This window comes from Panthera uncia, chromosome D4, assembly GCF_023721935.1.
Source record: "Panthera uncia isolate 11264 chromosome D4, Puncia_PCG_1.0, whole genome shotgun sequence".
NCBI lineage: Eukaryota > Metazoa > Chordata > Mammalia > Carnivora > Felidae > Panthera > Panthera uncia.
This window is the reverse complement of record NC_064807.1, coordinates 87,453,863-87,481,434: the sequence shown is the minus strand read 5'-3', so window position 1 is coordinate 87,481,434 and position 27,572 is coordinate 87,453,863. Positions and strand designations below refer to the sequence as shown.

The 27,572-nt window shown below is 58.0% G+C and overlaps 1 protein-coding gene across 1 annotated transcript in view; it reads right to left on the bottom strand.

The window, feature by feature from the left end:
• NTNG2 (netrin G2) overlaps positions 1–25,367 on the bottom strand; it is a 60,721-nt gene extending 35,354 nt beyond the window's left edge. The window contains exons 1-2 of the mRNA XM_049631934.1: positions 24,464–25,367; positions 109–752 (exon numbers count right to left, since the gene is read on the bottom strand). Of these exons, the coding sequence (XP_049487891.1) occupies positions 109–752; positions 24,464–24,676 (857 nt within the window). The 5' untranslated portion in view covers positions 24,677–25,367. The remainder of the gene's footprint in view (positions 1–108; positions 753–24,463) is intronic.
• Between the last annotated feature and the right edge of the window lie 2,205 nt (positions 25,368–27,572).

Here is a 27,572-nt window from a genome sequence, read left to right as displayed (position 1 = left end):
CCCAGCTCACATCCCGGGAACCAGGCACTGTCCTGAGTCCCAGCTCACATCCCGGGAACCAGGCACCGTCCCCCGCCCCCGCCCACCCCCCCCCCCCCCCAGGCTTACCTGCCAATGACCTCGATGTTGGAGATAGCATAGAAGTACTTGTAGAGGTTCTCCCGCTGCACGTAGGTGCCCCCCAGCGCCGGGCGCAGCAGCCTCATGCGCAGGTCCGTGAGGGTGAAGAAGTCCTTGAGGCCCTTGGCGCTCTCCAGGCGCGTGTAGAGGTTGCCCATGTTGCGCAGGTCGGGGCCGGCGAAGATGGCCAGGCGGTCCCGCACCTCGAAGCGCACGTGCTTCTCCTTCTTGGAGCCCGCCCAGCGCGAGTACTCCTCGGTGCACAGCACGCGGTGGGCGCCCGACGCCGGCAGGTCGCGCGCCCGGCGGGGGGCCATGCCGAAGGCCTCCGTGCAGTCCTCGGCGTAGAACTGGTAGGGGTGCCACGTGCGCCCGTTGTCCAGGGACTTCTCGAGGACCATGGCCGTGGGCCGGCCGTACTCGAAGGTCACCACCACGTCGTCTGTCAGCTCCACGCTCTTGTTCCACGAGAGGGTGATGTTGGCTTCCAGGGGGCTTGGGTAGCGGCTCCACGTGATGCTCTGCCAGTACGTGGCCAGGCCCTCGTCCTCCCTGTCGAACATGAGCCGGGGCGGGTGGGCCAGGTCCGGGTTGGACGCGTCGCACTCGTTGCTGCACAGGTAGGGGTTCTCCTGTAGGGGGAGGAGACGGCAGGGGTGGGCGCCGGCCGCTCGGGGGGGGGGGGGGGGCCCCGGGGGGGCCCCGCCCCGCCCCCCCCCCCCCCCCCCCCCCCACCGCCGTGCCCGGGTGTCGACCGGGAGGTCGGGGGGCCCGTGGTCTGGTGTCCGGGCGCCGGGCGCCCCTCCTGGGCCGGCAAGCCGTACCCGTTTCCCCAAGGCACACGAAGTCACGCAGGCCCACGGCTTCCCAAGGAAACACACACTGGCTCCTACTCCACATACAGACCATCGAGAAGGGAGAGCGTGTGCGATGGGCTCCTCGTGGCCCGCGGGATGAAGTCCTACCTCTTCAACACAACTCTTAAGCACTCTCCTTCCACCGTATACCTGGAGCCCAGTCTCCCCCTCCCGGGCTCCCGTCCTCCACTCCCGCCGCCGCCGTGTCCGTGCCCCTGAGCCTTCGCAGACGATATTCCCTCTCCTCGACGTGCCCTCCCGCTCTCTGCCGGCCTTGAAAATTCCTACTCACGTTCTTCACCCTTTAAACAGCTCCCACCCCAAGACGCCCTCCTGACCTACTTTAAACGGTACCGTCAGTAGCAACCCGAGAAAGTCAAAGTCACGGCAAATATTGGTCGAACCGCCACCCGGCGTCAGGCATGATGTCTCCGTTACAGACCTCATGCGGAGTCTGGGCGCGCGGGAGGTTGCTGGGTGAGTCTCAAGAGGGTGTATCTTTGTGGCGGGTCACTTCCGGGGCCTTGGCACAGGCCTGGCGGGCTCAGTGGGGGTGGGGGGGGGGACGCTGGCTCGGCCCCCCATTTTCTCTGCCTCCTCCCCACCTGCCCCCCAGGAGGCGGGCAGCCCGCTCCCAGCCATGGATGTGGCCCCTCAGCTGTCACAGATGCACCAGGCCAGTGCATACCCTAACAGTAGGGGAAACCGCTCATGGGGAGACAGAGGGTCCTGGAGACTCTCTCCACCGTGGGGCTCAGTTTTCTGTAGGCCCAAAACTGTTCTAAAACATAGGCTATTAATTAAAAAAGAAAAAAAAAAAAAAACCGTCACAAAGAACCACAGTGCCCAGACGGCTCACGGCCCTTTTTGATGAATATTTCAGGTCTCTGGTTTGCTCAGAGACAAAAAAGCGTGGATGTGAGTTAAAGTCTCTCCCTCCAAAATGAGCCACCGGCTCCCACGGGGGGAGTGGGCGCGTTGCCTCCTGAGAGGCCGGGCTGGTGCCCCGGCCAGCATCACCGCTGATGCCCTTTAGTGGGGGACGAGTTCCCAGGCCGCCCCGGGGTCCTGGGTGGTCAGGCTGGCCCCGGAGATTACTGCGGCAGGCTCCACAAAGCCTTGACCAAAATAGCTCTGTCCTTGGTCCCCCGTGGTGCCGCTGTCCATCTCACCTGGCCCGGGCCCGCTGATCTTCAGGATGTGCAAACCTCGGGATGGAAGGGGTAAGCCGCTGAGTCCAACTCCTCGCTCAGCAGACGGGAGAACAGGAGAACAGGAGGGACTGGCCCAGGTCCCCTTGACAGGGGGTCGCGTTTGAGGATGAGGCCTGCTCCTGTCCTAGACAACCTCAGGGGTGTCCTGAAACGCGGGTGACTTTGCAACATGGCAGGGACAGGCATCTGGCTCTGCTCGTGGGGCGTCCCAGCTCCCTTGAGCTCCAGCTGAGTGACCTTGGGCCATTGCCCTGAATGGGAAGGGGGCTGAGAGGCTCCCTGGGGATGGCCCAGCGGCCTGCAGAGGCCAGGCCTGGTGGCAGGAGGGCAGCAGGCTGCGAGGGCTAGAGGAAACAAGCCCCCCTGGGGGGACAGCCCCTGCCCCAGCCTCTCTGCCGGCCCCCAGCAGAATCCAGAGGCAGATCTGGCTCTGGTCATGCCATTTGGGATGGAGACGCCCCAGAGCTCACACATGGACACTGGGGGCAAGAGGACCCTAGGTTGGCATCCCCACCCCCCCACCCCCCCAGCAATCTCACGCTTCCCACCCCCAGTTCCCCTTCTACTGCTGCTGGTACCCTGTTAACGGCTAACTTGTGTCTCCCTCCAAATCCCTCCCTAAACATCAGGATCTCGGAATGTGACTGGTCGGAGATAGGGGCCTTTAAAGGGTGATTAAGTTAAAATGAGACCATTAAGGGGCGTCCAGGTGGCTCAGTCAGTTAAGCGTCTGACTTCCGCTCAGGTCATGATCTCGTGGTTCGTGGGTTCGAGCCCTGTGTCGGGCCCTGCGCTGACCGCTCAGAGCCTGGAACCTGCTTCCGATTCTGTGTTCTCCTCTCTCTCTGCCCCTCCCCCACTCATGCACGCTCTCTCTTTTTCTCTCTCAACAATAAATAAACAACAACAAAAAAAAATGAGAGCATGAGGATGGGTCCTGATCCAACACGACTGGTGTCCTTGTAACGAGAGGAAGTTTGGGTCCACAGAGAGACACCGGAGGCACGTGCACACAGAGGGGAAAACCACGTGAAGAAGAAGGAAGAGGGTGGTCATCTGCAGGCCGAGGAGAGAGGCCGCAGAAGACACGAGACCTGCCTGGGGCTTCAAGGGTCACACCAACTTTGATCTTAGACTTCGGGCCTCCAGAGGCATGAACAAATACGTTTCTGTTGTTTAAGCCACCCGGGACCTGGCTCATCCCCAAGTTGGGGACAAAAGGAAGGTTAGGGTGGGAGCAACAGTTCAGAGGGGCAGGACTGAATTGTGAGTTTTTTATGATTTCCCCAGAAGCTCCCTCTGGGGCTCTCTCTCTGCAAGCCTGGTCTCCGGCACGCCGTCACCAGGTGACATCATACTTCGTGCGCATCCGGATTAACTCCCATCGATCCAGCACCGAAGGCTGTGCCTTTTCCCTGGTTGCCTCATCTCCTCTCCCCTCTGAGTCTATGCTCCTGTGGCCACTCTCCCTCCTCGGGGTTTTCAGAGCCCTACCCCCATGCACCTCCTCCAGGAAGCCCTCCTTGCCTGACTCAATATTTAAACCCCGTTCCTTTGTCATCCATCCTGGGTTATCAGGGTGTTCATCTGGGACAGCGTGGGAAAGCCTCTGTATAGGGCCTGGACCTCAGTAGCCGGTCGCTAAATTAGAGTTATTACGGTCATCATATTAATCAGTTATTCACGTAACGACGCTTCGGTTAATATTCCTCTATCTCCGGTCGGATGTCGATATTATTCCTGTCAACCCTCCTAACTGCTGTGACTCACCCACACTTCACCTTGCCCTGGTTTTTCTCCACCCCCCTGCCTTACCTCCCCTGCCCAGCCTCTTGGGGGACCCCACGGGGGGACATCGGATCCAGCACGACCGCCGGCTGCGTCAGCCTGTCTGTTACCAGGAAGACTGACACGGCCCACTCTGCCAGGGGACGGGGGGCTCCAGCTCGGCTGCCGACACCATGCGGCCTTCACCTGCAGTGCCCTCTGGCCCCCCGCTCCCCCGGCCCGGGAAGCAGATGGTCAGAAAGTAATGAATCAGCCTGTGCATTTACCAGCCCCGCGCCTGCTGCTGAACGGGCTTAATCAACAGCGAGCACGATAAATACATCCCAAGCCATCGCCAGCACAAGTCTCTCCGCCTCTCTCCCATTTCACTTCTTCCTTCCGCCGCCCTGCCCTCGCGCCCCAAGAGCTTTGAATTCCATTTAACCACTTAGGGGTGCGGGGCGTGTCCCCTGCTGAAGGCAATGTCCACGCGGAACCAGCCGTCCGTCCCAAAGGGCGAGGCTCTGGCCCTCGCGTTCCTTCTGTTCTCCCCTAGCAAGGGTCCCGAGGAGGAGCCTGGGGTGAGGGGCCCAGTTTACCCCAAGCCCCCACCCCCACCCCGTCCCAAGGGCTGTGCTTCAGCTCATTACAGCAGGTGCGAGGGAGGGGCTGGAGGGTCGGCGTCTCCTTCCTCAGTTTGCACATTTCCACCCGTCTCTGTGAGATCAGGCTAATAATGAAACAAACAGTCCAAATAATGCCTAGTGTCTAATACCTGGCCTCATACCAGAGAGAAAGTTAGGGGGTGTTTGAGGCACGCCTTTAACCTTTTAGGATGATACCAAAGCCAACATCTGATATTATCAAAAGCAGTAATCAGTTGTTTAGACCTTTTACGAATAGCACCAAAAAAAAAAAAAAAAGCCTCAAACACCCCCTAACTTTCTCTCTGGTATGAGGCCAGGTATTTGTCCCTATGAATAAGTTTTGAAACTTTCTCCCAAAAAAAAAAAAAAAAAAGTCACACACCACATTTTGCATCAAATCCTGGGGATTCATGGGGTCCCATCTCCCCATTTAGGAGCCCCGGTTCTGGAGTCTGGAGCAGTTAAGGAAACTGGCTTGGAGCTCCACAAGTCCTGGGTTTAATCTCAGCTCCATCCCTTGAGGCTGTGTGCCCTCGAGAAACTTGCTTTACCTCTCTGAATGTTACGTTTCTCATCCAACCTGTGAGATAACGCGCGTGAAATACCTAGAAAACGTCTCTGCAGCAACGATTATTCAACAGCAGCTCCAGACACACTCGCTCAGGGGCTTTCCTTGCAACCTTCCTTGGGAAGAAGTAAGGCTGAGGGCAACCGGCTCATTAACAGTAAAATCAGAGCCTCACATGAGCCGCCGGCTGCCTTGGGGACCGCGGGCTCGGGAGAGCCTAGCGATCCCGCCGTTCACCGAGCGCTAACTGTGTGCCAGGGCTGGGCACCCATTCCACGTGGCAGACTCCCAGCATCCCCCCGGGCGGTCAGTGCTCCCGAGGACGTGCCACCCCCCACGTCACTTCCTCTGAGCACAGCGGGATCCAGCCAAGGAAACCTTGGGGAAGCCCAGCCCGTCCTACCTGCCTGGCTGCAGGCTCTCCTATCTCTGCAGACACACCCAGGAGGGGTGGGGGTGGTGGGGAGGGGCAGGGGCGCAGGGCGAGGGGAAGGCAGCCAGCTAGGAGGACAGCACCAGAGAACGGGGTGGGAACAAAGCGACAGACACACCGAGCAGGAGTTGCTTGGGAAGAAGTATCCTACGGAGAAACCATTTCGTACCACGATTTTCAAACCTTTCCGCGGGCTCTCGGATGCTTTCGCTCTTATGTCATTTTCTGTGCAAAGGGGCGACGGGGGCGGGGGGGGGGGGGGGTGGTGGTTGCCGTTGGGAGTCAGAAGCCAGCCTGGAAGCAGTGTAGACGACAGCTTCGGGCGAAAAACATAATCGAGCAGGAAAGCCAACTGTGAGCAGGGATGGGGGTAACCGTGCCCAGGGGAGGACTGGCTGTCTGGACCAAGGAGCCTGGGCGGGGGCAGCGACTGAAACTGTAACCAAGCCTCGGGGAGAGGAACCAACAGCTCTGCGAGGACGGGCCCGCATCCTACCCCGGCTTGAGATGAACAATCCCCGACGGGGCGGGCCGTGGTGACGTGTGCAGCAGTGTCCCAGAACTCCCCCAGGCGCCCGCCGGCCACACACAAACCCCCGCACCTTCCCGCTGGAGGGGAAGCGCCGAGAGGGCAGCGGCCCCACCCGCCTCCTTCCTCCCTGCATCCGGACCCTCGGGGCTGCTTGGGAAAACTTGGCGGAGTGGACAGAGTCCAGCAAGGGCGAGAGGGCTGACTTCTCAGGGCCCCCGTGAGAATCACACTAGGCTCCGCGTGGCAAGCACCTTGCGTGACCCCGGCTCACCAGCGATGGGTGTAGGGACAGCACCACGGCCGCCGCCAGCTGGGCAAACAGCACGGTCCACACCCCACGCGTGGGCCGTCCTGGAAGATGGGGTCCTTTCATTTACGGTCTACAAAGGAGGAAAGGCTGAACAATGTCTCAAGGTCACACTGCTTTTTTGTTTGTTTCTTTGTTGAACATTTATTTATTTTTGGGAGGCAGAGAGAGACAGAGCGCAAATGGGGGAGGGGCAGAGAGAGAGGGAGACGCAGAACGCGAAGCGGGCTCCGGGCTCCGAGCCGTCGGCACAGAGCCCCACGCGGGGCTCGAACCCACGGACCGCGAGATCGTGACCTGAGCCGAAGTCGGACGCTGAACCCACTGAGCCCCCCGGGCGCCGTAAGGCCACACTGCTTCGAAGGGGCCAAGTGGGACAAGAAGCCAGGGAGTCGGGCTCGGTGATGTGGCAGGAAACTATGCCCTTCGCCCAAAAGGGAAGGACGCCACCGCCCCCAGACCCGTGCCGCTCGCTCCCTTGAGAGTCGGGTTCCACAGGGAGGCAGACAGCCCATGGCTCTGCCACCCAGGCGTGTGGGCAGGCCCAGGGAACAGTTTAGCAGCTGACAGATTTTTCTGAACCTGTCTGCCGAGTTGCCAACTGAACTGTCTCATGCTCAGCCCGTCAACCTCGGCGCGGCTGGAGGCTTCTGCCGGTGGGAGGCGGGAGGCTGCCAAGGAGAGCCCTGGGGAGGGGTGGGGGGCGAGGGGTGCCAAGGCGGAGGGACGAGGGGCAGGGCCATCACCAGGCATCCCGAGGGCTCTGAGGGTCAGGCGAGGCAGCACCAGCTCCCTCTTGCAGAACTGGACTTGGGCGAGCAAAGGTAGGGGAAAGGCAACAGGCAGCTGAACCAGCCCGTCCCTCCACCTTGCAGGATGCTTCTAGAACTCCGGGGGAAACTTTTCCAGCCTGGGCAGGTGTGTCAGTCAGTCCCAAGTCCCCTGACCCATAGGGTCACGGATCTGGGATTCAGGTGATTGTCCCTAACCCCACATATGACCCTGGGCGGGGACCTGCCCTGTCGGTGCCTCAGTTTCCCCATTCGGGAAATGATCGAGCTCTGACACTGACCTCGCCGAGTCCACGTTCCTCGGCCCCCCACCCCACCTGGGAGAAAGGGCACAGAGGGAGGGCAACCCCTCCTCCCTCCACTCCAGGGAGAAAGCCAGGGTGCCCAGGGAATTCTCCCTAACAAATTATTTCCTATTTATTGGTAAGAGAAGTTGCAGCAGGGATAAATTATTAACTAAGCGGAAACGAGATTCTGTCGCGAGCAGATTCTAATTCCAGCTGCCCTGGCGGTCTCTGGCTCCCCACCCCCTCCCTCCCTGACCTCTCCTCCTGGGGTTCCACTGACCCCTGTCTCTGTGGCTCCCCCCTCCCCAACACCCTCGGGCCCCGCAGGCTTCTCTCCCTCACCCTTTTGAGTTTCTGTTTGAGCTGGAGCCTGGACCAAAGCAAGGTCACCCCTCCCTGCTCGTGAATCAGCAGAAAGCGACCCGAATGGCATTTCAGGGCAGAGCTGTCGCTGGCCAGGGCAGCTCCTCTTGGTTTTTTTTTTTTTTCTTTTTTGGTTTGGTTTCTTGTTGGAGCCATTTCTTCCCAGCCCAGCCATTACTCATAGGAAAGGCCAGGAGCCTGGACAAGGGGCCTTCCCTGGCCTCATCCATCCCGGCAATGAGCATCCAGAGGCCACGGCGACAGCCCCCCAACTCGCCCCCAGCCCCCGGCTCCCCACCTGCCACAGTGGGCTTCTCCTGGTCAAAGGTCCACCTCAGACCCCCCGGACCCGCCCTGACCCCAGTTATTCAGCTGCCCAGATCAGCTCTCCACTGTTCCAGTTGCCCAAGTTGTGTGGGAGGAAAGGGAGGCCTTTCACTTCAACCCTGCCTACAAGTTACCTCCTTCCAGAACCTTCCGTGACTGGGACTGCACTCTAGGACAGCAGGGACCAGGTCCGGCCTACCCGTTCCCCACACTCCCCAGTGACGATTTGCATGAGGACCCCCAGCCATTGGCTGCCACGAGAGTGTTTGTCGAGCCCTTACTCATGAGGGCACCTTCTCGCCCGTGCCAGTCAATCTCTTTGCTCCGGCGCAGCTCAGAGAGGGTGAGCAACCTGCCCGGCACCACCCAGGGAGGACTGTGTGGCTAGCCGGCTTCCAACAGCCATGGGAGCAGACGGCTGAGGTTGGTTCTAGAAGCCAGCAGGGACCCCCACCCGCCAGTCCCGTGCCCCACCTCTGGCTTCCCCGACAGACACAGCCAGCAAGACCTTCTGGTGACCAGAGGGCATCAGGTTGCCCCGGAGGACTGTCCAGGAGAGGGTCAGCTGGGAAGCCAAGGTCAGAAGGACAAGGGTGCAAATGTCAAACCCCCACTCACCAGGAGGGCAGGTCCAGTAGGACTGATTTCCTCCCTCAACTGAAGAGCCAGAGGGGATGGGTGGGGCCTTGTCAAGGCTCTGGCCAGACAAGAGTTAATCTCTCCAGGAGCTTAAAATTGTATAGCAGTCTCCCCCCCACCTCACCCACACCGGATACTTTCTAGTACCCCCAGTGGATGCTTGAAAACCCAGATAGTACCAAACCCCACATATACTGGTTTTTTTCTTCTTTTTTAATGTTTATTTTTACATACATTTATTTATTAATGGGGGGGGGGGGTGGCGGAGAGAGAGAGAGAGCTTGTGAGCAAAGGAGGGGCAGAGAAAGAAGGAGAGAGAGAGAATCCCAATGCGGGACTCGATCCCACGACCGCGAGATCTCGATCTGAGCTGATATCAAGAACGACGCTCAACTGGCTGAGCCACCCGGGTGCCCCTACCTTTTTGTTTTTATTTAAGAAATCTCTACACCCAGGGGGCGCTTGGGTGGCTCTGTCCGTGAAGCGTCCGACTTCGGCTCAGGTCACGATCTCGCGGTCCGCGAGTTCGAGCCCCGCGTCGGGCTCTGTGCTGATGGCTCGGAGCCCGGAGCCTGCTTCGGATTCTCTGTCTCCCTCTCTCTCTGCCCCTCCCCTGCTCATGCTCTGTTTCTCCCTCTCTCTCAAAAAGTAAACAAACATTAAGAAGGAAAAGAAAAGAAATCTCTACACCCAACGTGGGGCTCCAACTCACGACCCCGAGATCAAGAGCTGTGTGCTCTTCTGACGGGGTCAGGCAGGCAGCCCATGCCGTTTTCCCCTGTAAGCGCACAACTATGATAGAGTTTCATTTACCAATTAGGCACAGCAAGAGAGCAACAATGGTGACTAACAATAAAATAGAACAGTCATAACCAATCACGGTCACAAAAGTTATCTGAGTGTGGTCCCTCTCACTCTTCCTGTGCTGTCCTCGCCCCTCTCGTGATACGAGGCGACGAAAGGCCTACGTGACGGGGTGCGGTGAGGCGAGGGATGTGGGCACGGGGACACAGCGTGGGGCCACCGTCTGACCCAACGCCAGGAGGGAGATCATCCGCTTCCAGACCACGGTTGACTGTGGGTAACTGAAACCACAGATAAGGGATGGCTGCTGTGCTCTTAAAAAAAAAAAAAAAAGGATGCATTCTGTTTTGCCCTGGGCATATGTGGATTCTTCCCACAGCCAGATTTCTAGGAATGTTCGGGGTGGGGAATTCTATCCCAGCCGAAGGGAGGCTGTACCGATCCCTATGGTCCCCCCCACGGGCGGCTTTGGCACCCCAGCCCCTCACCTGCTACCACATCACTGACCAGGCACGTGCAGGCATCGGTCTCAGACCAGGAACGGCTCCCCCTCCATTTGCACACCCCCAGCGACAGGGAACTCATTACCATAAGAAGCAGATAGGCCAAACTAGACTGCTAACTCCCTAGAAAGTCTGGCAGTATATTTTGGCTCCCACTCCACGTACTTTCTTTGCCCCAGGCCCCCTTGCTTTTGCGTTTTGGTCCTGTTTTCTCTGCTTATGCAGTAAACAGTTTCTAATTGATTTGAAGAAGCATCTAGAGAAGCTGGGTTCGCCGGAGCCCTCCTCCTCCCCCATGTCAGGAGCTCAAATCCTTCCCCACCAGGGCCAGCAGGAGGGCTCGGTGCCTCCTCCTGCACAGACACAACCCATTCGGCCAGGGAGCCGCCTGCCCTGCTCTCCGTCCCCCCTCCCAGCACACCCCACTCCCCACCCGAGGCCCCCCCACCCAAACAGCCGGATGCTTTTGCTTAATACCTTTTTGCAAAGTAAAGGAGAGATGGGGGGATGAAAGAAAGGAGAGAGAGAAAGGGAGAGAGGAGGGAGAGAGAGAGAGAGAGAGAGAGAGGGAGGGAGGGAGGGAGGGACCGGGCAGGGTGGGGGCAGGGTGCAGGGAGGAGAAAAGCCACATCCAGAGAAGCCGGGTAAAGTGCATTATTGATTCAGGACTCAGAAAATGCTTAGAGAGTAGGAAACGCGCCTGCTCTTTAAAAGCCTGTGCAAAAGCTGAAGCTACACGCATGCAGCCTTCCCAAAGAGGGCCTGCTCTGCTGACATGAATATTTTATCAGGGAGGAAAGAAAAAGTGGTACGGAGGACTTAAATGCTGGGGTGGGGGTGGAGGGCAGAGCGCGGAGTGGCCCCCCCCAGCCCGAGAGCAGACCTTGGCCTCCTTGCCGAAGAGCAGAGCAATGGGGCCTCGGTGGTCCCGAAAGGGGCACCCACTGAAAGGGGAGGGTCCGGGAGGGGTGAGGTGCGAAGCTTGATCCGAAGCCCCTCCCCTAACCTTTGCCCTGCCACTACCAGCCCTCCCCCACACTCCCCTGCTGATCCCCGGAGGCCACCCCTTCGGATAAAGTCCAAACCCCAAGGGGTCCTGGCTCTGCCCAGCCCCCACCATTCACGCCCCGCTCTGCCTTGTTTCTGTTTTGTCTTTTCTTAAACTTCCACACTGAGTATTGTCACTGGACAACTGGGATCATGATTTTTCACGTGAGACTTCCTCCTCTCTACGCGTGACAATCCTACGAGCTAAGGCACAAGTCCTCATTTTGTTTTTCAGATGAGGAAACAGAGGCACGGGCAGGCACCGTGCCGATGGGACCTCGGTGGGCAAAAGGCAGAACTGGTGTTACAAATTGCAAATTACGTGCTCTACGGGAAGCCTAGCAGGCTACCTGTCCCTCGCCATGCAGTCATTCCTTGGTTTAGGGGCAATTTCATGGCTTTTTGGGCCACAGATGCAAGAGTGGACACAGCGTCCAGAGGGATGGGGACTGCCTGTACGAACAGCCACAAGCCGAGATCTTGAAGGCTTTCTTCTTGCTGGTCTCTGAGGAGCTAAGAAGTGGGGGGGCAGCCTGGGCAACAGCTGGGCACACTTGGACAGGTGCACCACCCTGTGGATGAATCCTTTGGAGAGGGCAGGGGTGGCGAGGCTGAGCTGGTGAGGGTCCGTTCGTGGATTTAGTCACATAGCCTTACCGACTGTTCCCGCATGTCCTGTTTGCAAAGTAGTCCCGGCAAAGCAGCAGTCAGGCCTGGCTGGTCATCAAAATTCCTGGAAGGGAGGGCGTGCAAATATTCCTGGGCCCTCAGGCCGGAGATTCGGCTCCGGGTTAAAAGCAAAACCAACCAACCAAACCCCTCCGCTGTGACTCGGATGCCCGGTCGGGTTTGGGCATTCTATGACGTCAGGCCTGCTATCACCATCACCCCTGATTCATAGGCGAGGGACGTGGAGCCCCCAGAGGCCAGGCACCGACTCAAGGTCACACTTCTAGTAACCCGGGCATTTTGACCCCTTACGGGGGCACTGAGCACTCTACGGTGACCGCCAGAGAAGCCACCCTTGGCTTGGTCCCCCAAAGTGGCCCAGGTGACAGGCCTGGAGGGGAACTGGGCTGGGCTGGTCAGGGAGGCTTCCTTGGGGAGGTGGGGTTTCGGAAGGGCGGGCCCGGAAGGAGGGGTGGGCTAGGGACAGACAGGCGGAGGAAGATTCAACCAGGCTGTGAGGAGGGGTGCCCTGTGAGCGAGGCCCAGTAAAGGCCAGTCTGGACGTGCAGAATTTGCGCAGGGAGAGACGAGTTAATGCACTTGGCAGGCCGGGGGCCTGGCAGGGAATGTAGGGGATAAGGGCAAAGGGGTGGCCTGGAGCCAGCGGCGGCCTTGACATTCAGCAGCTGCAACAGGGCCCTGACTGTGGCTGGCCAGCCTTCCTCCGGGAAGAGGGGTTAAGAACCTGAGAACAAAGGGCGAGGGACCCCGAGGCGGGAGCCGGCACCCCTCAGCCCCCAGAGGCCAGAGCAAGGCTGGGGCGTCCGCAGGTCAGGGGCAAGGACGGGTTCCGAGAACGAACTCTCTCCCTCTCTGGCCTTTGAATTTAAAGGAATGACAAGGCCGGAAGGGATCCGGCTGGTCCTGGGAAAGGCTGAAATGGTGGGCTGAAATGGGGGCACTTGGTGGTGCCCCGGGACCGCCTGGGGAGTCCAATTAAACCCCGGTGCCCAGGCCCGCCCCAGGGACCGTGTGCAGGATGGGCAGGGAGCACACAGGATCCCCCGTGCAGCCGGCTGAGAGCCAGGCACGTGGGATGCGGGCCCCAGCAGAGCCTCGAATCTGCACGGCGACCCGGTCCCTGCCTTCTCCACTCCCCCAGTCCCATCGGCCCACCCGAGTTTGGAGCCTTCAAGAAGGCCACCCCGATGGTTAGGAGACACGGGACCGACGGAGGAGACAGGCACAAAATCGGACCCCCTTTCCTGATGCAGAGGCGCTGCTCACCGTGGTTCTCACCTTAGACGCACCCGGGCCCCCAGACCAGCCACGTCACGCCCTCTGGGGTAGGTCCTACCTATCGGGGCGGTTCAGCTGCCCAGGAGACTCCAGCGTGCAGCCAAGCTCGAGGCCACTACCCCGAGGACCCTGCCGCGGGACAATTCTCCATCTGGCGGTGGCACCCGGCCCCCAGCCCCCCTTTCCTACCTCTACCCCCAGGCTGAGAGGCGGCCAGACTGTTGGGGATCCCTGGTGGGAAGGGACGGGCTGCCCAAGCCAGGCAGACAGGCCCGGTGGAAGGCGGTGGAAGGCAGACGCTGCCACGCTCCCCCCTCCCCATGGCTCTCTCCCCCCTCTATTTTTAGGTCCATTACTGTCCATTGTTGGGTGTATTTTTTTTTCCCACTCTTTCCCCAGAAAAACAGCTCAGGTTCCTCCAGGCAAAGCCGTCTCCCCAGAGCGTGGGAGCACACACACTGCCAAGTAGATATAAGTGAATTATCAGCTAAGTGGATCTGCAGACTCCGTCATGTCTCAAAGGGCAGTGGGGGGTGGGGGGGGGGTAACCGCCACCATTGCTCACTCCTCCCCAGCCCTCCCTCCTGGGGCTGACAGGGCGTGCTGGGGGAGGAGAGGCTGGCAGGGACAGTATGCTCACCCGGCACGAAGGGCCACACACAGATGACAACCAACTCAACCCATCAGGCGCTAAGCTATTCGGAGCGCCTCCCATCAGCTAAATGGCCTGGTTAGCGGCTCAGTGCTGGGTCCGGGCGGCCCAAGGCGGAGGTGCCGAGCTCGTCTGCTTCAATGCTGTGTGACTTTGGGAAAGTGGCCTCCCCTCTCTGAACCTCGGGTTCCTCATTATTCAAAATGGGTATAAGTATGGGATCTACCGTAAGTCTTCTGGGAGGGTTCGATAGGTTAGGTGAGGTTAAGTGCTTGGTATACAGTAGGCGCTCAATAAATGCAAGCTATTGGTTCTCTGAGGAGGAGGAGGAGGAGAAGGAGGAGGAGGGGGAAGGGGGGGGGAGGATCAAGACAATCCTCAGACAATAGGACCAGTCAGTTACAAGAAGGAAAGCATTAATTTCCCTGAGCATGAGGGCCCCCCAGCAGGACCGTAGGGGTCCACGAGTGGACTCAGGGCAGTGTGCTTGTAAGCGTGTGTGCGCGCGCCTGTGTGTGTGTGTGTGTGTGTGTGTGTGTGTGTGTGCGCGTGCCCTGTTCCTGCAGGAGTACCATGGACTCTCAAAGGGGTCTGAACCCCCGAGGCAGGAGCCCCTGCTGAGGGACGGGTTGGTCTCCTGCTTTGTTTGTCCCCTCTGGGTCCCTCCTGGGTGCCTGGGACCTTACTGGTTTGCTCCCCCCCCTCTCTCCCGCTCCCTCTCCAAGTTTCAAGGTCCCGAAGGTTAGCAGCAGAATCAGGGAACGCAGTGGGGTTCTGAGGTTGACCAGCCGACAGGAAATCTCCACCTCGAGACCTGCCTTGAGGTCACCCAGCTTCTAGAAACCGGTCCAGTGGGGAGCCCGGAGTCAGCGCGGTGCCAGCCCCGGAGCTGTGGGATTTGGGATGGTACCTGGGTGGGGACAGGGACAGCGACAGGGTGCCCCGTGGCTAGCTGGCTTCTCCTTCTACCGTCACCTGCCTCGGGCTGTCTCTTGATTCCCAGAGGGAGGGGACGCCCCACGAACCCCACCTGGCCGCCGCCATCTGCTTGGGCTAGAGCAGAGGAAGGCAGCTCGAGGGTAACGTGCAGGCTCCATCGCTCACTGGCCTCCTTTTCACCTTTGCCCAACAACAGACTCTGCTATGACCGAGGGGGAAATGCCCTGGTCGTGTTTCATTTCCTTTTATTTCCCTGGTCGACACTTGGAGTCAAGTGGACAAATGACACGGGCCGAAGGAAGGAACCGGGATGAGGGATGGAGGGATCCAAATGGTCCCGCGGCACCCAGGGCAAACAGCCGGGGGACAAGAGTGCCAGATCCTTGATGACGGGCCGAGTCCCTTTCACGGGGGACGGGGGGTAGCTCTAGAAGGCCCCAGGTTTAGGTGTGGAAGGCAGATCAATGGGAGGGACGCAGCGAGAGCTAGGGTGCATTCTCTAACGAAGGTGACCCTTCCACAGCTGGGCCCTGAGATCCCAGGTCCCCTTTCTGGCCACCTTCCGTGGTGCTGCTGCAGCCGGGAGAACCACAGCCTGGCAGGGGGGGCAGGCTGGGATGGGGACCTCGGAGCCCTCTGGGCCCCGGGAAAGCCAGCTCTGAGCACAGCCCGGTCACCGGGGGCCGCACACAAGCGTGAGAGCTCACCTGGGGGTGGGGGGTGGGGTGGGCAGAAGGCAAACGCGTTGACGTTATGTTACACGTACCCTAAAGGGGCAGCTTGGGCACCTGCTGGCTGCAGGCAGCCTCCAGGCAGGCATCCCGTGTCCCCCACCAAACGCCATCAAGTGAGGTCACGAGTGGACAGATGGAGATCTGGTATGGAACGCCTCATGTCCTCAGGGCTCTGGTGCATTCTTTCAGGAGAGCCGTGGGCCTACGGCGGAGCCTCCTGGGTCTGCTGTCCCTCCCCTGGGTCTGCTGTCCCTCCCCGGGGGCCCAAGGAAGTCACTCCATCCTGCTGGGCCTCAGTTTGCCCTCACACAGGAAATGAGGGGAGCTGGATTTGCCCAGCAGCTTCACGTCGTGTTTATGGGGGGCCCTAGGACGGCCCCGGGGGGCGGGGGGCTCAGGGCCCTGGGACCGGGACGGAGGGACACCAGTCGCCTGGTCCAAGGAGCCCACTTTCCCCTGAGCTGCCAGATCCGCGGTAATTTGCTCACATGTACTGATGTTCTAACCTTTAAGACCCCTTCCAAACTGCACTCCCTACTTGAGACAGAAGATAATTGTCGGCAGCATTTATTTCGTGGGGCAAAGGTGGGAGACAGAGACTCTTCTGCCCTGCTGAGTGGGTCAGGGAAGGGTGCCGTGGAAGCTGGAGAGGAGCTACCCCAAGACCAGAGAGAAGTCACGGGTTGGGCGGTGCTCCCAGTTATCCTCCTCTGGGCATCAAAGCTAACAGCCCAGCCTAAAAGCTAGGTCGAGGGTGGGGGGAAGGAGAAGCGGAAGAGGAAAGGAAGGAGGTGAGAAGGGGGAGAGGTGGGGAGCATGCCTCGGGCCTCACCATGGCATCGTTGTCAAATACCCGGGATCGGAGTTCAAGCCCGGACTCTCCCCTCAGTCTTGGAGTCTCAGTTTGCTCATCTGTGAAATGGGGACTACAGTTTCCCATGCAGGGCATTTGGGAGCGCCTGAGGAGACACCCGGCCCGGAATGCTCAGTGTTTCCACAGAAAAGATGGAGATCCCAGACGTAAACCCTCACGCCTACGGTCAATGGATTTTCAAGAAGAGTGACAAGAATGTTTAATGGAGAGAGAACGGTCTCTCCAACAAAATGGTGCTGGGGGAACCGGCTGTCCTCATGCAAAAGAAGGAAGCTGGATCCTTCTTTTACAATATATACCAGAATTAACTCAAAATGGATCGAAGATCTGGACATGAGAGCCAAAACTGTAAACGTCTTAGAAGAACACATGGGGGTAAACATTCCTGACCTTGAATTTAGTAATGGTTTCTTTGATACAACATCCAAAGCATACACACAAAAAGGAAAAAGAATAGATCAATTAGACTTCAGTAAAATAAAAGAAAAAATGTGCATTAAAGGACACAATCAAGAGGGTGAAAAGACTATCCACAGAGTGGGGAAAATATTTGCAAATCGTGTATCTGATAAGGATCTAGCACCTAACATATGTCAAGGACACATAGAAATCAACAATAAAAAGGCAACCCAATGAAAAACAGGGCAACAGACTTGAATAGATATTTCTCGAAAGAAGGTATACAAAGGGTCAATAAGCACGTGACGCCTAGCACCATCAGTCACTAGAGCAAAAGGCGAGTCAAAACCATATGAAATGCCATTTCACACCCGCTAGGGTGTCCACAATAAAAAAAGACAAAAATGAGAAATACCCAGTGCCGGCGAGGATGGGGAGAAATTGGAACCAGGGACAGTGCTGGTGCGAATGGAAGGTAGGCGCGGTTGCCATGGAAAACATTTGGGCCTCCGCCAAAACTTAAACATAGAATGACCATATGACCCAGCAGTTCTATTCCTCAGTATATACCCAAGAGCAGTGTCCACAAAAGAAAATTCTGCCCAGGTACAGAACAGCATTATTCATAACAGCCCCAAAGTCAAAGCAACCCCCATGTCCATCAACGGGTGAATGAATACAAAAAAAGTGTGGTCTACCCACACCCTGGACTGTCACTCAGCCTGAAAAATAGAACGGAGTACTGACACCTGCCAGGACACGGTGAGCCTCGAAAACGTGACACTGAGCGAAAGAAGCCAGGCGCAAAAAGTCACCTGTCATATGATTCCATTTACGCCAAGTGTCCTGAATAAGCAAATCCACGGAGACAGAAAGCGGACGAGCGACTAGTGGCCAGGGGGCTGGGGGGAGGGGCGATGCGGCGCGACAGCGGCCGCCGGAAACATGATTTCCTCTTTCCGGGTCGAAGACGGCTCGAGACTACACAGAAGCGGTGGTCGCACAACGATTTGAGTGTACTAAATGCTACTAAACTATATCCCGAAAAACGGTTAAAAAGGCAACGTTTCTGCTCTATTTTCCTGCAATAAAATTATTTCAGTGGTTAATTTCAGGGCATGTGAATTCCACCTCAATTACAAATTATTTTAAAAAAATTCTTTTAAAAATGCCCTTATCTCAAGAAAAAACTTTAACTGCGTGGGGATGGGTGGTAACTAAACTTATCACGGTGATCATTCTGCAATATACACGTGTATCGAATTGTTACGTTGAACACCTAAAACTAATACAGTGTTATCCATTCATTATATCTCAATTAAAAAAAAAAAGGATGGAGAAAACCAGAGGGAAATTACGTGATGTGCCGTTGTATTTTTAGCGCTCATCGTTGTTTTTCTTCGCTTTGGTTTGCATTCAGGAGAATACTTGGGAAAAAAGTATCTAGTGCTGTGCAGGCCGCTCAGAGCCCCCCTATCTGCACTGGGGTCCCCCGTTTTGTCTGCGTGTGACCAAAGCCGAACCCCAGCCTGGACTTCCCCGAACTCCCAGGATCCATTTGGAGATCTTCCGGGAGCATTGGTGAATCTAGGCAAACCCCATCTGTGCACAGGTGGGGAAACTGAGGCTAAGGGGCTCGGCCTGGTGTCCCAGCAACAAGGAGACTTTGCCAGAACCCGGAACTGCCCGGCTCCCCTCCAGTGCCTTTTCTGCGCTAACACGCTGTCACCCGCCAGCCGCTGGTGTGCACTCGAAGAATCAGAGACACGTTTTCATCTATTTAAGCAAATCTGCTGCTGATGGAAAACAAATCAGAACCTGTTTCTGCATCATCTGCCGTTTCCTAGTTTCCTCTGCACTTGGTCCCCGCCTCATGGGCCATATGGACCCTGGCCAGGTCTGAGACCGGGGAGCCTGGGCCACGGGGCCGGGGGATGGGAACAGAGCTTTGCAGCCTGGGCCCGGGTCCCCGGGGTGGCAAGGGGCTGTCCCGCTCCTTCAAGCCTGCCACGCGCCGTTCAGGCCCCACCCATGGCCTCGTTCTGGCCTCTGCGTGCACACTGTTCCCCTGCTCCCCTCACTCCCACCACACTCTTGGCCCGACCCTCCCCCCCAGCACTAGGGGTCAGTTAGGATCCAGACAGAGGAGGGCTGAATCTCCCCCACTAAGTAGACGTAGGGAAGCCTCGTTCTATCGATTCATCTGTCTAATAGCATAACAACGCCGTGCCCTGCAGGTTTGCGGGGCGGGGGGAGCAGTTTATAGGGTCAGGGGAGTTGGGGGGCTTGGATGGGACAAGGAGGTGAAGCGGCTTGTCCCCTCCCAATCACCCACACCTCTCTCCTCCTGTCACCTGGACCCTCCCTCTGTGTCCCTGCACATGTCAACTCCCTAGCACTGGCCGTCGCCCCTCTGAATCCCAGACCACACGGGTGCCGACCCCCATCTCTGAAGTCCCACAGTGCACGCAGACTGTACCCCGCATTACGTGCCCGGCCGATAGCCCTGTCTTCTTTCTACTGTCACTCCTTTGTCTCTCCAGCTACATTCCAGGACGGAAAAGAAAACTGTTTTGGAACATTTATTCTGTGCCAGGTGCCCTGCCGAGGTCTCTCCGTGCTGTGTCTCATCTCATTTGTCAGCCTTCCTCTGAGCCCCGGGGCTGGTGTCATCCCAGTGTTCAGATGGGAAAACTGAGGCTCAGGGCACAAGGGACTTATCCAAAGTCCCACAGTCCGGGGGGGGGGGGGGGATAACTGGAGCTCACCTTTGCCCCTTCCCAAATCCCAAGTTCTCATCCACGGCGGGTGTAGCCTGTCTGTCCACCTGCCCATCCCCTGCCTCCCTGCACATGGGATTTGAGGCAGCTGCTCCTAATACATGCAAGGCAGGAGAAAAATGAAACTATGTGGAAAATCAAGGGCAGAGAATGTAGAGTCGGAAAAGAAAGACGAGCCTGGGGAAGGCAGGGATGTGTGAACTGGAAAGTTCTAGAACTTCTGACACTCTTTGGAAAGGCGTCCCCTCCGGGCCCTTTCCCCCCCCCCCCCCCCCCCCCGCCTCCCCCCCCCCCCCCCCCCCCGCCCCGCGCCCCCCCCCCCCCCCCCCCCCCCCGCTCCAGGTGCACTGCCCCCTACCCTCCACGGGGTGTCCGTTAAGGGGCAGGGAGCTTGCTCATGTGGGCGCTGACCTCACAGCGCGCTGCCCCCGGCCTGTCACTCGCCTGCTCCCCAGGAAGGAGGCTTCACTGGGCAACAAGATGTCATGCATGGAACTATTCTTGTCCCAAGCTGGGCCCTGCCTCAGGCGTTTCGACAGACCGAGCCACTTTAACTAAGGGTTGGGTGAAGCTCAGGTTCCAAACTCACTTTCTACCTAAGGACCGAGCCGTGCAGACCTCCTGGTGAGATCCGATCACACATCCCACAGCCAGGGGCCCTGACGGAGAGAAGTGAGAGCTTTCGGGGCTTCCTGGCCCGATCAAAACCCTGGTCCTTCCTGTAAGACTCAGCTCGAATCTCCCCTCCTCTGAGAAGCCTTCCCGGATCGCACGGACCTCCCACTCCCCCAACCATTTATCCATTAAGCGCTTACCTAGCACTGACTGAGCCAAGAGGGAGGGCAGCCGTCCTTCGGGGCTCCTACCACATCAGAGCGTCTCCCCCACGCCTTGTTGGCCGTGTCTATTGTGACTATCCGCAAGGTCTGCCGTGACCTCGTGTTGAGGGGAGCAGGGGGCTGGGGCACGCTCTTCTCTGTGGGTTCGGGGGCCAGGAACACAGCAGGGAAAGGAGGCCTGAACCAGGGGGCCAGTCGGCTCAGTGCTGCTGGCTGGGAATATTTCTTGAATACCCACGTCTGGCAGGAGGCGGGGCACCTAGGACCTCGATTCTGCAGATGGAGTTCAATGTCACGGTGAGGTGGGGGCTAGAAGACTCAAGGATCCACCTGCCATCTGCCTTAATCAGCCCAGCAGTCCCCTTGGGTGGGGGGATAGGGCCGCTGGCTCGGCATCTGGGTAAGCTGAGGCAAGGAGACGGCAAAGCAGGTTCTGAGGGAGACGTGTGCTCAGAGATACACCTTCGTGGCCCCTCGACCAAGCCAGAGTCTCCTTGGATAAAAAGTTGACTGTTCATCTGCTTCAAAACCAAGGGGATCAATGTTGGACCCGAGATAACATCGAAGCCTGATACTAAAACAGAGCTCATACTCTTCAAGTGCATCCGGATATTCTGAGGGAGGCATTTCCTTCTCCTAGGCAGTTGGGGGGGGGGGGGGGGGAGGGCAGCCAAGCCCCCCCCCCCCCTCCCCCCGTTACAGATGAGGAAACGGAGGTCAGGAGAGACTTACCCCCGGTCACCCTGACCAAGAAAACAGCAAGGCTGGGATGGGAGCTCGGGGCCTCAGACCCCAGGCCTGTGCCTCTAGACAGGAGACACGCAGCCTCTCTTTGGCAGCTTCCAGAGGGCCTCAGGGCTGTGAGCTCCCAGCTCCACCCCTCACTCCTGGGACCCCTGCATGCCAAGATCCCCCGGGGATGTGAGCAGCGAGTCGAAGCCACGACTGAGCAATTATGTCGAGGAGCCGTGTCTCAGACCATACCCTGCATGCATCTGAATTGCCTGCATTGCTGGTTAAAATGCAGGTTCTGGCTCAGTTGGTCTGGGGCAGGGCCTGGGATTCTGCATTTTTAACAAGGTGAGTCCAAGGACTGCACGTTAGGTAGCAAGTAGGTATCTACAGAATTGCTTTAAACACTACCTGCCTGGTCTGTGGCCAGCACCGTCTCTCTCTCTCTCTTTTTCTCTTTTCCCCACTGTCGCCCCTCCTCACCGTCTCTCTCCTGAGGCTCAAGGGTTGGCTTTTATCTCAGAGGCACAGGAAGAGAGTTTTGGAGCACTGAGGGGCCTGCTTCCCGCACCCGACCTCTCCCGCCCCCTGGGCCCTGCAGCGTGGCCAGGCTGGCCCTCTCCGGCCGGGTCCCCCAGAATGGAGGGCAGAGGGCTATCTGTCCTCTCCCGCGGCCCTCATTGAAATTTTGCCCTTGCCCTCAGATCCTCTGTTGAGAGCTCATCCCTATTAATTCTCATTGTGCATTTAGAGCCAATAGGTTTTTATTTATTCATTTATCTTGGTCTTCTCCCCCCCTCCCCTTCCTCACCAGGCTGGAATTTACAATTCAGTTCTCAGGTGGCCTTGCGGAAGGACGGAAGGACAGGAAGCCTGGCGGGAGGGAGGGTCTGCACACTGAACCCTGGAAAGGGCGGCTGCCTCTTGGCCCATCTTGCACCCTGGGGGTGCTCCAGGGCTCACATTCCAGTTGGCTGGATGCTGGGACAGGACCTGGGACCCACTGGGCGCTCGCAAGGCTAAAGGGGCAGTGGGGGGCTGGCTACTGGTGGGGCGCCCCCTGGTGGTTCACATCACCTGCCGTGCCCGGAGCGGTTCAAGCTCCCCGGCCATGCCACATAGCCCTGCTGCCCAGAGACTAGAAATACGGGGCGTGGCATCCTCAAGGTTGAACAGAGGAAAGAAAAGCCAGGGACACGGCTGAGGGCCTCCTAACAACAATAATAAATGCATAACACCTACTGCACATTGAGCACCTACTGTGTGCCAGCACGGTGCCCAGGGCTTGGCACGGCCAGGGCGCATCCCCTTGCCAGCCCTGTGACACCCAGACAGTATCACCTCTACTTTACAGGGGAGGAAACCGCAGCTCAGAGGGGCAGGCCGAGCCACCTAGTGGGGGAGCACAGGCCCTGGATGCAGACCAGTTGCCTGCCCGCCTTCTAAACTGAGTGACCTTGCCAGGATTTAGGCAAACCTTTCTAATCCCTACAACAGGATTAGAACAGTCCCTCCCCCCCCCCCCCCCCCCCAGAGCATCCCGGAGATGATTAAATGAGACACACACAGGACCTGCTCAGGGCAAGCTGCACGGGGGGTTGAGTCCATCTGGACGGGACCCCCCGCTCCCTGCAGAAGCCAGCTCCCCCCACCCCCCACCCCCGCCTGCCCAGGCAGAGTCCCCATTCTTGTCGGCCGCACATTTGTAATCAAAGGCGGAGCAGGACAGCAGCCTGTAATGAAATATTTAAGTCCACCAGACAGCTGTGGAGACACTGAGGACCCACCTATGCGGGAGATGTTGAAGACGTTGTTCTTCCTCGTCTGTCTCCCCGGGAGAGAAGGAGAAGCGACACCACCTGGGCTCAGGTGGGGCAGCGCTAGGATTGTGGGTCGGGGTGGGGGTGACCACCCCACCATGGCAGCTGCACTGGGTCCCCCGTGTGAGGGTGCAGGCAGGGCCGAGAGTATCCTGAGCCAGCTTTGGCCAGGAGAGGGCCTCAGACTTGCATTTGATGGTCACCTCCACCCCTCAAGCCCTTGACCGGAAGCTGGTCCAATGAATTATGATTTAGCTGCCCTGTCCCACACCCTTCCCCCCAGTACATTAGGGCAATGATTAATATTTAAGAGAAGAAATACAGTCGAGACTCTAATAGGAGAGACAGAGGTTGACTCTGTTCAGGGAGTGAGTGGAGAAGTGTTCACAGGAGCTGGGGGGGGGGGGTTGTCGGCCTAACGCACAGGCTCAGAACTGGGCTCCACTGCCCGTCGACCTGGCCTTGCCCCTGACCTTCAGGAGCCGACTGCCTTGCTCACCCCTGAGCCAGCGAAGCCCTGGGATCCCCAGTGCAGTGACCCCCATGGACTATCCAGTCTCTGCCCCCAGCCCTGTGCTGCCTTCTTCCCTCCCTCCCCCGCTGGCTCCCTTGGCCCAGCCACCGTCCACAGTGACAGACTCACTCACGACGGACTGCTGACTGTCCAAGTGGAAACCTACCTTCCCAGGCTGACTGCCCTGTGATAGGAATGAAACTCCCCGCGGGACAAAGGCGTCCCCAGGAGCCTGGGGGGGGGGGGGGGATACCTGCTCAGTCCAGCCATAGGCCCCAGAGGCTCCCTCAAGGACACCCCAAAGATGACAACGAGCCCCTCCTATCAGCTCCCACAGCCTGGATGCCCAGCGCGGGGCTGGGGAGGGGGCTCCGCAGAGCTGCCCAGCGGGAAGGCCCCTCTCGGCAGGCAGTTTAGCTCGGTGGCTTTGGAGCCAAACACGCGAGTCCCAGCTCCAGGACTTCCTGGTGCGTGACTCCGGGCCTCAGTTTCTCCATCCGTCCAACAGGAAGGACAACCGCTAACGTCTGGGGGGCACTCGCTCTGGGCCAGGCACTTCACGTGGGACGAATTAGCTCACTTACTCCTACGATGCCCATTTGATAGACAATGGAACAGAGGCCCAGACATGCCACCCCCCAGAACTCCTCCTTTATACGACGCGGGGTCCGCCTGACGGAGCTGAGGGGAGCACTTGGGCGTGAAGCTGTCAGCCCACACACGAGGAGCTCCCGCAGATGACCCCCCCGCTATTACGGAAACGATCCAGTGGTCAGCGGGCCAAGAATGTGCCCGCCCCAGAGAACGAGGTCACGTGACCTCAGAGCCCCGGGGCGGGGGGGGGGGCAGGGGGGGTGCGGCCTTTGCTTTGGCACTTTTCCAACGTGGGACAGCCATCCGGTGCCCATCAGCCTTGCATCTGGGCCCCCCATCGTGCTCACCCATCACAAGAGTCTGTCCCGGACCCCCTCCCACTCGGCCTGAGCGAAGCAGTGGGCTGACTTACGTGGGAGCAGAATCTCTCAGGGGGGTCTCCACACGTGATGCCTGAGGGTTCCACCTTCACCTTGACGTAGTCCTTTAGCCGCATCACCTTGGGCTGGCAGGCATAGAACTCCCAGGTGGGGCCCTCATCCGTGGTCACCCAGGATTTGCAGATGTCGTAGTCCCCAGAGGCCAGTGGGAGGCAGTGCAGGAACAGAGCCAGCAGGGGCAGCATGGCTGAGCAGTCCGCAGGGGCGTGGCCCGGACGGGTGCTGGAGAGGCAGCGACTGGGTCAGGCGGGACTCTCGGCCTCAGCATGGAAGGGCCACATCTGCCAGGCAGTGGTGGCTGGATGACCCGGGGACTCTAGCACCGACTGCCGGGTCGCAAAGGGCGAGGAACCTGTTTCTTCCCGAAGGCCGATGCGGAAAACCCAGAGCCGGCGTTTCTCAGACTGCTGATGGGCAGATCAAAAAGTTGCCCATAACTTGGCGTCCTCCTAACCTTGGCATTACACCTCTCCCGGAGGTGAATCTGATCAAATCAGGCAGGCTCTCAAATTGTGACAGCGGGTGGAAATGGGATAAGGAGCAAATCCGCGGGGATCCGGCATGAGGCGGGATCAGATTGCTTCTAATTTTTGTCCCTCCAATCAATCCAGGTTCTTTAAAGGACCCTTAATGTGTGATGGGCTCAGCACAACCGCAAAACAACCCTCTGGCCTGCATTGTAAAGATAAAATAAAAATCAGGAGGTGTACGTGTTAGCTGGAAAGATGTTCCCTCTGTGGGACCGGACTGGCATCTCAGACCAATAAAAGAGATTTCTCTTCACATGGGCTTAAAGTGACACCAACGGTGTGGCTGGACTACGGCATGAAAAAGTGACTGAGGTTTTAACTGGGGAGCAGCTTATGTGGCTCTGCTTTGTGGGGACGGGCACTAATGGGGGCCAGCTGACCTTGGCTGGTAGCCATCGGCAACTTATTATGAAGTTTCTCACACTTCCGCTCTCAATGCATCCAGGTACCCGGGGCTGGCTTGTCTTTCATTGTTAAGAGGGGAGGAGAGAGAGCTCATTAGCAACAACACCTGCAACAAATTAAAAAGAGAAGGGGGGGGGAAAGACGTGTAAGAACAAAAGCTCTCTGGCAAAATGTGCAAAAAATGAGGCTGCATTAGCAGGTCTCCGGAGAAAAGTAGGTTATTTTTATTAACATCAGAGCTGCGCATTTGGAGATTGGGCGCGTTGTCAACGAGGTGATTTGGTTTTTTCCCCTCCTTTCCCGGAGCCGTTAGGTCAGCAGAAGGGCCCCCCGCTTCGGGGTCACCGACTTTGCAAAAGGTCCTCGGGAGTCAAGATTGAGTGACCGCGACCGACAAGTCAAAGGTCAGAGTTGTCACCCTGCGTGCAGACGAGTCTGTACGTACAGGTACGGATGAACGCAACGGTCCGTGTGTGGACCCACAGGTAAGAACCAGGAGCCGATAAATCTCTCTCCAAATTCTGAAACGGTGAATTTCATTTGCAACGCTAAGATACCAGGGACACTGAAGACTTCCACAGAAGTGACAGTGGTTTGTCATAATAGGTTTTCTGATCAAGGCCAAAATTCTGCAATAATCCTTAGAGGGTGTGCCCATAAATGAGTCACCATTATGATTATTGCTCTGCTATTTTAAGCTGCTGATAATGATTTAAGAGCCCAAAGAGCTATAACTAAGACAAATGTTACATTGTAGAAAACATGACTCCACTAATGTGGTGTTCCCAGACACTTGATACATTACCAGGAGAATTTGAGTCCAGCCAGTGTGGGATCCTGGCCAAAAATACTAGCCAATAGGGCAAAGGTTATGGAATGAGTCACAGCAGAAGCACCCGCATTATTAATTATCCTGGTTATTGTTCTACCTGGGATTATCGCGTCTAAATCCCCAAACTGCTCGGGCATCCGTGCTAACCTCAGCCTGATTCTCACCTGACATCCTCAGGGAAGGTCTCTGAAGAGTTAATCACTTTTCCATGAAACCCCGTCCTCGGCCCAGACACAAACACACACCTGCCAGAAATGACAAACCGGGAAAGTGGACATTGTCCAGCGAGGGCTGGTGGCTCACCTGGGCTCCCGGCAGAAGCCCCCAGCCAGTGCCCCCATGCTCCTGGTGGTGGTGGGGGGGAACTCATAAATCTGCATTAAGGCGGCCCCTGCCCCTGTCTCTGGCTGAAGGGCTCTTGATGGAGATGAATAAGGAGCCCAGGGGGACCACGTTCTCACCGCTCACCTCTGGCTGTTTAAAGAGAAACCTGTTATAGAGCCTGCCTGGCCTTGAATGCGCTCCTTGCTAGAAACTCTCAGAAAGAACCCGCCTGGCGACTATTTTTACAACCTGAGAAAATGTAGTAAAAATAAAATAGCGCGGCCGGCAAAGGTTTGGATGCCTCTACCCAAGCTTCGTGCTGCCCAGAAAACAGCACGTCCCTAATTAATTCTTCCAGCCGCGGACTCCCAACTGTTCACTAACAGGTAGGGAGCTCCCGACGGCCGGCGACAACCCCTCGGGGGCGCTGGCTGCGGGCTTCCTTGATCTGCAGGGCCAGCGGCGGCGGCGGCGGCGGCGGCGGCAGCGGCGCAGGGCTTGGGCTGCGCGGGGAGGCAGCGAGGCCCGGGAGGACGGGAGGCCACGGAGAGGGGAGCTCGGAGCCCCTGGAAAATCTATTCACCGCTTGGCAGTTCGGTTGGTTTAAGCGCGGCGCGTTCCCTGCAAAGTGGGGTGCTGGTGGAGAGCCAAGGACAACCAAATCTGCGGGGGGTGGGGTAACAAATGTGTTTACAACCAGTCAATCAACTGAGCGTTGCTGGTATTATAGGGGGAACTGTGAGCTCAGCGGGCGCACATTACAGCCGGCTTTTGCCAAAAGTGGGGGGGGGGGGGGGGGGGGGGGGGGTGGAGAGAAGCAAGAGGCTCCGGGAAAACGAGGCGGAAAGCAGGGAGTGCGAAGCCAGCAGGGAAATTTCAGAGTAAGAGGTTGTATCCCGGTGGGTCGTTTTCTCCTTGGAAAATAAATCTTCACCTGATATTATTAAGAAACTGCAGCTCCCAGAAACAAACAGAATCAATGCGCTTTAT